The sequence below is a fragment of the Molothrus ater genome, chromosome 3 (genome assembly GCF_012460135.2).
Source record: "Molothrus ater isolate BHLD 08-10-18 breed brown headed cowbird chromosome 3, BPBGC_Mater_1.1, whole genome shotgun sequence".
Lineage (NCBI taxonomy): Eukaryota > Metazoa > Chordata > Aves > Passeriformes > Icteridae > Molothrus > Molothrus ater.
In genome coordinates this window covers 4,890,781-4,900,610 of record NC_050480.2, presented here as the reverse complement: position 1 = coordinate 4,900,610, position 9,830 = coordinate 4,890,781, and the positions used below count along the sequence as shown (strand labels likewise).

The 9,830-nt window shown below is 55.8% G+C and overlaps 1 protein-coding gene across 1 annotated transcript; it reads right to left on the bottom strand.

The window, feature by feature from the left end:
• Positions 1–681: 681 nt before the first annotated feature.
• FOXA2 (forkhead box A2) lies at positions 682–2,522 on the bottom strand. Its single transcript, XM_036380843.1, has 2 exons — positions 2,436–2,522; positions 682–1,929 (listed from the first exon to the last, which is right to left on the bottom strand). The coding sequence occupies exons 1-2, from the start codon at positions 2,520–2,522 to the stop codon at positions 682–684; spliced, it is 1,335 nt and encodes a 444-aa protein (XP_036236736.1).
• Positions 2,523–9,830: the final 7,308 nt, after the last annotated feature.

Here is a 9,830-nt window from a genome sequence, read left to right as displayed (position 1 = left end):
ACAGCTCGAAGCCATAAATAAAGCATACAGAAACGATAAATTAATCAGATCCAAGTAGTTTACTCTCCCGGGAACATCAAGCATTTGCTTCAATTACAACAATCTATCCTGCCTTTTTAAATTTTTTTTTTACGTATTTTTTTCTTTTCTTTTTTTGCTTTCCCCCCGTTTCCCCCCACCCCACCCCTTTTTTCCTCTTTCTCCTGTTTTTGTTTTTTTTTTTTTTTTTTTTTTTTTTACAACGTTGCAAGACTTTTGGTTCTTGGTTTCCGAACTAGGAGTATTCACAAGGAAGGAGGGGTTGGTTCTGCCTCGGTTGGGGGTTATTTTTCGCCCCCCTCACTCGCACACAAAAAAATAGATATATTTAGACCTCGTGGCGACAACGACAACGAAAAAAATCAAAACAAGCCCCGGAGAAACACCCCCCCCCCATGCCCACCCCGCCAAACCAAACCACCCAACACGGAGGCCCCCCCCCCTCCCCGGGTGGATTTGGGAAGGGGCCACACGGCTGCAGATTCCCGAATGGATGCAAACATCTGGAGCCAACAGAAAAAAAAATAAAATATATATATATATAGATATATATATATACCGGATATGTACCGTGCTCAGAGTCCACTGCGAGGGGTATGGGGGGGGGAGGGTTTTCCCCCTTTTCTAGGAGCGTTTTCCTGCTTAGGAGGAGTTCATGATGGGCCGGGAATACACGCCTTGGTAGTAGGAAGTCTCTCCGGCCAAAGGCGAGGCCTCCAGGGTGCTTTTGTTCGTGACAGGCGCCATGGCCAGGCCCGCGGGCACGGGCGAGGCGTAGCCCGAGTAGTGCATCACCTGCTCGTAGGCCTTCAGGTCCATTTTGTGCGGGTGGTGGTGCTGGTGGTGCGGGTGGTGGTGCTGCTGCTCCGAGGAGGACATCAGGTTGTTGATGGAGAAGGGGTGGTTGAAGGCGTAGTGGTGCTCGGGCTTCAGGTGCCCCTCGTGGGCCAGCCCGGCGTGCGGCGGCGCCAGCAGGTGCTGCCCCGGTGAGGCCGAAGGCTCCCCGGGGCTCAGCCCTTTGAGGTCGGCCAGGGTGCGCTTGTGGTCCTGGCAGGGCGAGGAGCTGGCCGGGGACTCGGCGCCCGCGGAGCCGTCAGAGCCCCCTGAGGAGCTGCCCTCGCCCAGGGGCTGGCTGGCGGCTTGGCCTGGGCCTTTCTTGCTGCCGCCGCCGGCACCGGCAGAGCCGTCCTTGGCCGCCAGCTGCTTCTCGCACTTGAAGCGCTTCTGGCGGCGCAGGTAGCAGCCGTTCTCAAACATGTTCCCCGAGTCCGGGTGCAGCGTCCAGAAGGAGCCCTTGCCCGGCTTGTCCGGCGAGCGCGGCACCTTGAGGAAGCAGTCGTTGAAGGAGAGCGAGTGGCGGATGCTGTTCTGCCAGCGCTGCTGGTTCTGGCGGTAGAAGGGGAACAGGTCCATGATCCACTGGTAGATCTCGCTGAGGGTCAGCATCTTGTTGGGGGACTGCTGGATGGCCATGGTGATGAGGGAGATGTAGGAGTAGGGCGGCTTGGCATGCGTGTAGCTGCGCCGGTAGGTCTTGGGGTCGCGCGAGCGGTTCAGGTTGGACTGGCCGTAGATGGGGCTCATGGAGTTCATGTTGGAGTAGGGCGCCAGGGCGTTCATGGAGCCCGCCTGGCCGCCCATGGGGCTCATGCTGGGGCTCAGGTGGGCGCCCATGCCCGGCACGCCGGCCGAGCCCATGGCCGGCATGGCCCCCGCGCCCGGGGACATGCCCGTCAGCGAGGGGCTCATGCCCGTGTTGGCGTAGGACATGTTCATGGAGGTGGCCGCCGCCGTCATGTTGGCCGTGCTGCTCATGGCCGACATGGTCATGTAGGTGTTCATGCTGTTCATGCCCAGCCCCGCGTTCATGTTGCTCACCGAGGAGTAGCCCTGCGGGGACAAGCGACACAGGGCACGGGGATGGCGCGGGGGGGAGCGCCAGCCCAGCCAAGCCCAGCCCAGCCAAGCCCAGCCCGGAGCCGGAGGCGCCGCAGCCGCGGGGCTCCGCGGAGGGCACGGGAGGAAAGGGTTAAATCCCGGCGCGGGGTGGTGGTGGGGGAGGCGAGGGGGGGTAGAGGGGGGGGGGGGTTGTTTTTCTTCTTAATGAAACCCAAATATATTTTGGTATCTATATTAAAAAAAAAACCCGCGGTGGCAGCAGGAGCGGCGGAGCCGTCCCGGGAAGCGGAGTTGCAGAGGAAGGGAAAGGGAAAGGAACATCCCTGCCCGGAGAGAGAAAAATACCTGGAGGGGTGGGAGGGAAAACAGGGAAGAGTCGCCCGCACCCCCACCCGCACCTCGGGACCCCCGCCCGCAGCGCCGAGCCGGTGCCAAAGTTAATCCCGTGCGGGGCCCGGGACACCGCGGGGTTTTGGGGCTCCCGGCTCCGTCCATACCTCGGGCTCCCCGTAGTAGTTGCTCCAGTCCGTGTGCTCATGGCCTTCCATTTTCACCGCTCCCAGCATACTGGAAGTGGAGTGCATGGCAGTTTAAAATTTAACAGCCACAACAAACGACGGCGGAGAGCGACCCAAAAAAAAAAAAAAAAAAAAAAAAGGAGGAAAAAAAAAAGGAAAAAAAAAAAAAGTCCCCAACCCTCCCTCCCCTCCGCCGGAGCCTCTGGAGGAGGAGGAAGAGGAGGGAGGGAGGAAGGGGGGGATGGAGCGGCGCTGGGGCTGGGGTGGGTTTGTTCCGCCGCCGCTCCTTGGGTGGGTTTTCGCAGCGCTCCGCGGCGAAGAGGCGCCCGGAGGCGATGGAGGAGCCGGAGGAGGAGGAGGAGGAGGGAGGAGGGAGGAAGAAGAGGAGGAGGAGGAAGAGGAGGACAAGTGCTGCAGTGACGTGGGTGCCCCAGTGATATAGCACGGAGCGGCCGGGCGAGCCTCCAATCCCCAGGTCCTCGGCTGCCCATTTGAATAATCAGCTCACACCTAGGCGGGAGCGGCTCCTCCGCGGCCCCGCGCACCTCTGCGCGCCTCCGCCACCGCCCCGCGCCGGGCGACACCGCTGCCACCCCACCCCGGTCCCGGGGGACACCGCTGCCACCCCATCCGCTCCCGGGGGACACCGCTGCCACCCCATCCGCTCCCGGGGGACACCGCTGCCACCCCGCTGCCCGGACAGCCCCGACGGCAGCATTCCCCCGCAGCATTCCCGCTGGGAACGGCCCCGCTGGAGCCACCGAGTGTCCCCCCGAAGTCCCCGGTGCCCTCCCCACGCACCTTTGCTGCCCGCGGCGAACGGGCCCCGGGGCTCTGCCTGGCCGGCAGGTCGGGACGCGGCTCTTCCCGGCAGGAAAACCGGGAGTGAACGGAGCAGGGAGAGCAGGGAAAGGGGCGGGCAGCGCCGGCGGGGCCGCGGGGGCCGGCCCTGTGCGGATCCCGGTGCGGGTCCCGGTGCGCTCCGTCGGGGCAGCGCCGCTGCCGGAGCGCCCGGGAGCGGGGGGAAAGCAGGAAAGGAGGAAAAGAGGGAAAGAGGAAGGAAGGAAGGACAGACGGGTGACCAAAATCACCCCCCCGCCATGGGTCTAAATCCGCGGTCCTGGCGACGGGGGGGGACCAAGGGCGGCAGGGAGGCACCGGGGGGCTTCCCCCCATTCCCACCGCCCCTTCCCGGTGCCCGCCTGGCTCCTCCGGGAGCATCCCCGCCGCTCCCGGGGAGTGTTCCATGAATTCTCACCTCGATCTGCCCACCGTCATAAAAAAAAAAAAAAAAAAAAAAAGAAACAACAACAACAAAAAAGAAACCAAAAACCCAAGCCAACCGCAAACCTGATTTATTTGTTTTTTTTATTATTTATTTATTAATCTATTTATTTAATTACTTATTTATTTATGGAGCTTGCGCTCCCCAGGGGGCTCCTCCTGCCCCACATCGCCGAGAGTTTTTAACCCCTCCCCAAAACCCCTCCAGGATTCTTTCCCTGCGCTCCCAAATCCCTCAGGATCCATGGCCAAAGCAAAACAACCCCGCTCGCCCGCTTCTATCGCGATAGCCGCGGCGACAGCCACAGCCCGCCTCCCTCCCAGCCACCCGCCGCCCCTTCCAGGCGTTTTCTGCCGGGATTTGGGTGATTTTGGGAGCACGGCCCGGGAGGGAGATGCCCCCCCAGGAGGGGGGACACCCCAAAAAGAGGGAGGGGCGGCCCCAGCGCGGTGGCGGGGCGCCCTCTGTCGCCTGCTGTGCCTGCGGGGGGACGGGAGCGACACCCCGGGGTGGCAGCGAGGGACACCCAGGGACCCCCCGCGGGGGCACTCCCGGGGTCCCCCCCCCGGCACCCCCTGCCCGCAGCCCCAGAGCGCCCGTCCCGGCTGGGAGGAGGCGCTGGTGCGCCCCAAGTGCCGGGCCCCCACTCCCTGCGCTCCCAAGGAGCTTTCTGCTCATCCGAAGGCTCGGGAAGGGGGGAATTCTGGGAGGATGGGGTGAAATTTGGGATGCGGCTGCCGGGCAAGCTCAAGGATCCTGCTCTCTGCTCCTGGCTGGATTCAGAGGTTTTGGATGAGACCCCTCTGGTTTTCCACCCCCTTTTCCCTCGGACCGTGAGGTTTGTTCCGATGGATTCCGGAGAGGCCGGGATGAGCCTTTCCCTGGGCAATTCCCACCTTCAGGCCTGGGCCCTGCAGATGTTGGGGCAGATGTTGGCACAGATGTGAGCACGTCTGGCACCTCCACGTGAGGGTGGCCGGAGGTGACACCATCCCGAGCTCGGCAGCCTTTCCCAATTTCCTGCTTTTTCCTCTTTACCAGGCGCCGCTTCCCTGCTTTGGCTCCGCAGGACTTGGAATTTTGTCCCCACCAAAGGTGAGGATTTTCATCCAGGTGTGGACTGGGAGCTGTCCTTAATCCTTGGATTTTTGATCCTTCAGGACATTCCTACCGTCCCAGACACTTAAATCCCATTTTCCCTTTGTCTGTCCCACAATTCTCCCATCCTGCTCCACCCATGGAGCACATCCCGCCGGGAATGGTGGTGCCCATCCCATTCCATGTGCCCACAGGGACAACCACAGCCACCACATCCCACTCCTGCTCCTCAGACAAAGCCTTTGTCTCAGGAACACGAGGACACGGAGCAATTCCAACATTTGTATTCAGCAACGCGGGCCTGGAAAAGAGGCTGGATGTGGGATCGACTCCGGAGGCTCTGCTCCCACATCCAACCACCGCCCGCTCCCTTCTTGCCTTCCACACGGATAAAATTCATCTCTCCTAAGGAAAAGAAGCAGGAAAATTGATATTTTTCCCATAAAAAAAGAACATTTTTAGGAATACCAGGATGGCTAAAAAAGAAAAAATTTCTGTGGTGTCTTATTTAAACATTCCCGGTTGGAAAGAGCGAGTTCCGGGCCATCTCCACCTGATTTCTTCTCTTTAATATTTAACTAATATTTATTTTAAATTTAATTTTGAAATGATGCTCTATTTGCATTGGGAGCCAAGGCTTGGGAGGCGGCTCCCACTTCCCAAGGGATGGCCAGAGCCTGGATGGGCTTTTTCTGCATCCATCCCTTGCGGCAACGCCGGTGCCTTCCCTCCAAGCTGGATAATTATCCCTCTTCTCCTGATAATTATCATCATTAATCCAGGATAATGAACTCTCCCAGTTGTGCTGCTCCACTGAAAGAAAGGCAGGATTGGGTTTTTCCCTTGAAATCAGGAAATTGGGAGACGGTGTCTCCTGAAGAGCCGCCCTTCAGGAGGATTGCTGGAGACAAAAGGCAACTTGTCAGATTTATTGAGACCTTTCCCTGATAAGAGACGGAAATTATGGATGAATCAGTGCCTGGAAGTACTTCAGGAAGAGGTGAAGAGATGGGATTGAGGCGGGAAGAGGGAAGGGTGAAGGTGGAGCGGGATAGGAAAGCTCCCATTGGTCCCGTGCTGCCTCTCACTGGGTTTTATTCCCAATTTTTCCTGTAGGATCCATCTTTGTAAGGTCAAGAGCTCTGCTGGGTTGAGAGCATTCCCAGGAGCTTCCATTCCAACAAGCAGAACAAACCACAGGAAGATGAGGATGAGGATGAGGATGAGGATGAGGATGAGGATGAGGATGAGGATGAAGATGATTCACATTCCTGAAGCTGGGAATTAAGCTGAGCATTCCCACCAAAGCTCTCCAGGAAGAGCCAACAGCACATCCCAAGGTCACATCCAGCACCAATTTGGGAGCACACACCAGGATCCCGCTCCCACAAATTCCATACACTGGGCAAACCTACTTGAAGGACTCGGATGGGGACTACCAAAATTCCCTCTTTTTCCCCACCCACGGAGCCTCAGCTCTGGAACAGGTGCCAGAATTCCACTGAGAATTCCCACAATTACACCGGCCAATATTGACTCAACTATTTGAGGAACTCTTCAACCAAGTCCCTCCTAATTAGATTCCATATTAAATGGGGCTGCTTAATTCCGGGAAAGATTTTCCAAGGCCTTAGGAAGGCTAACAAAGAAAAAGTCAGGAGTGTGCAAAAATTTTGTCTCTTTAATATCCCAAGGATATCCATCCTTTTAACTCTGGAATGATATCCTTCAATCCCAGGGGCAGGCAACTTGGCTTCATCCACAAGGATTCCTGAGGATCCAGACAGTCGGGATACATCCCTATTTCTGGCATTTTCACTCCCTGTTTTAATGTTCCTTCTTGCTCTGTAATTATCCAATGTGTCAATGAAGGGAAGGAACTGCTGGAATAAAATAAAACCCTGGAAAATCCCAATGGGAATAAAGCCCCATTATTAGGAATGGAGCACCAGCAGTTATCCCAATGGGAACAACTTCCTGGGACAACATTCCTAATGCTCCCTGGGGACAATGCCGGCATGAGGTGGGGATCCTGGGATGCTGGGATGGGATCACAGTGGGAATGGGCAAAACCCCCTTGGAAGAGCCCAGCAGCCTCTGGAAAAGCTCCGGAGCAAAATCAACAGAGGGCATCTGCCGGCTGTTTGCCGTGGGCCACGTGATGCCCATTCCCGGCTTTCCAGCAGCACGTTTTGCTGGATAAACAAGATGCGCAGGCATCTGGAATGACGGCCGGAGGAGCCGGCTGGCTGCGGAAAACCGGGAGTTAACGGATTCATCCCCAGCTCCCACGGAACAGGGAGAAGGATGGGAGCGGAGGGAGATGCCCAGATCAAGAAAGAAAGGAAAGAAAGTCTCCCTCACATCCCAGGAAAATCCTGCCGTGGATATTTTCTCCCAGCGGGCAGGGGAATTTTCACCTGACTGAAATATCCAGGGTTTGGGTTCATCCCGGGAATTATTTTTTATGTTTAATGATCAGTTGCTGAAAACTGAAATGTCCTTGGGTTCCCAAGAAGAAAACAAACAGGAAGAAAATGGAATCTGGAGCCTCCTCCCAAAACCCTGGGCTTTAATAGCTCCCTGTTATTTCCTAACAAAACCCCTGCGCTGCTGGAGAGCTTCCAGCCTGGCTGAGGTGCTTCCATTCCCACTGGGAATTTGCTGCTCAGGGCAGGGGGATGAATGACCCCAAGGTCGGTCCGGCACATGATATAAGGAGCAGAATTAAGGGACCCAACTCCCAAATTCCTTACACATCCCACAAAAGCAGAGATGTGCCCAGTTCAACCAGTCCCAGCCATTCGGAACTGACGGGATTTGGAATGGGTGCCGGAACAGGGAGACAGGAGCATGTCCCAGCTTTCTCAGCGCTCCGGGAGGCTGCTTTTCCAAGGAGATCCATCGGAGACAGCCTCTCCGAGGATTCTGACGGACATTTATAGCCCTGTGAGTCATTCCCGGCCTTGTTTAAACCAGTTAGACCTGGCCAAGACCTTGAAAATAGCTCCATTTATCCCGAGCGGCTCCATTCCCGCGTTCCGGGTATAAATAGCCGGCGGAGCTGCTCCGAGCTCGGCAACGCAGGCACCGCTCATTCCATGTCACCCTCCATGTCCCCTCCTGGCAGTCCGCTGCCAGGGCACCCCGTTTTCCTGGGAATGAGGTGTCCCTGGCAAGAGCCCGCAGCAAAACAGCCGGAGTGGAGATTTCTGCTTCCAAAAAAACCACGGGAGCTTGGGATCGGGCCCTGTCTGGGAGTCTGCGGTTCCGTGACCACTAATAGCAGGCCAGGATCACCCCATAAATCTGTTCGGGGTCGGCACAATCCCGGGTCTGTGCCTCGGGATGAGGCACCGGCGGCGCCGCGGTGGCAGCAGGACACTCGGATCCCCCCGCCCTCCGCCCGGCCCCGCTGGATCACGGTGGGAATTTCGGAGCCACCCCATCCCAGCACCGCCCTGCAGGTCGCTGCCACCTGCAAGGATGTTTTCATTCAGTTCCACTCTTTTCCAGGGGCAAAAAATATTCCATTTCAACTCAGGCTTTAAAATCCAGGGAAGCTTTGAGGGTGGGATCAGCTTAATTTTGCCAGACAAATGGAAATCCTTTGTTTCCACTAAAAAAAATGATTTTCAGTTTGAGGAGGAGCCTTTGACACCTGCTCCTAGCCCTGGTAAAGGCGGAAAACAGGGAATTTCAGGCTGCCTGTCCTGAGTGGGATGGTTGTGGCTCCCACAGCCACAATCCAGAATATTTCCAAGACTTCTTCCCCCTTAAAAGCTTTTTCCCCCTAGATACAGTGATTCTCTCCCAGTAAAATTCAGAATTCCTGTGTCCTTGGGACCTCGTCCCCTGTGCTGGGGGCCCATGGCAGACAGATGAATCCAGAGCCTTTGGATGCTCCAGTGGGTTAGGGCTACTAAATCCAGGGATTTTGGCCTTCAAAATCTAGTGGTGTTGGTTACTAAATCCAGTGCCTTTGGATTGGTAAATCCAATGTCTTTGGTTACTGAATCCATTGTCTTCAGGCAACAAAATCCAGGGTTTTGGACTACAAAATCCAGTGCCTTTGGATTGGTGAATCCATTGCCTTTGGCTTGCTAAATCCAGTGCTTTTGGACTTGCTAAATCCAATGCTTTTGAGCCTGCTAATTGCAGTGATTTTGGACTGCTAAATCCAGTGGATCTGGCCTGCTTAATCCCATGCCTTTGGGCTCCTAAATCAAATTATTTGGGCTACTAAATCCAGTGATTTTGGCCTGTTAAATCCAGTGCCTTTGGCTACTAAATCCAGCATTTCTGGGGCTACCAGATCCAATGCTTTTGGCCTGCTAAACCCACTGTTTTTAGCCTGTCAAATCCAGTGCTTTTGGCCTCTTAAATCCAATGTTTTGGGGGCTACTGAATGCAGTGGTTTGGGACTGCTAAATCCAGTGCTTTTGGCATCTTAAATCCAATGTTTTTGGGGCTACTAGATCCAGTGGTTTTGGCCTGTTAAATCCAGTGCTTTTGGCCTCTTAAATCCAATGTTTTTTGGGCTACTGAATCCAGTGGTTTGGGCCTGCTAAATCCAGTGCTTTCGGCCTCTTAAATCCAACATTTTTGGGGCTACTGAATGCAGTGGTTTTGGCCTGTTAAATCCAGTGCTTTTGGCATCTTAAATCCAACATTTTTGGGGCTACTGGGCTGCTAAATCCAGTGCATTTCCAGGGGAGAGCTGTTCTGCAGAGGGATGGAAAAGCTCTGTGATGGCGGCAGCTCCGGCTCTCTCCAAACATTTCTCCCCCCTCACTCTGATTTTTTTTTCCCCTCAGAGGAAACAGTGCCCAAATCAACACCCGCCCCAGGAACGGTTTTCCGCGGATCGGACGGCACTTTCTGTCGGAAAAACTTCCAATCAGCTGCATTCCCGAGCTGGGCTTATTTTTCACAGTTTTCTGAGTGCGTTTTGTTTTGGTGCCAGAGTAAAGAGCTGCAGGGACGGACTC

Excerpts from the sequence above, each read along its gene's own strand:
- FOXA2 (XM_036380843.1), bottom strand. The coding sequence starts at position 2,522 with ATGCACTCCACTTCCAGTATGCTGGGAGCGGTGAAAATGGAAGGCCAT. Across the intron at positions 1,930-2,435 it reads ACTACTACGGGGAGCCCGAG|GGCTACTCCTCGGTGAGCAA; the intron begins GTATGGACGGAG and ends TTGTCCCCGCAG.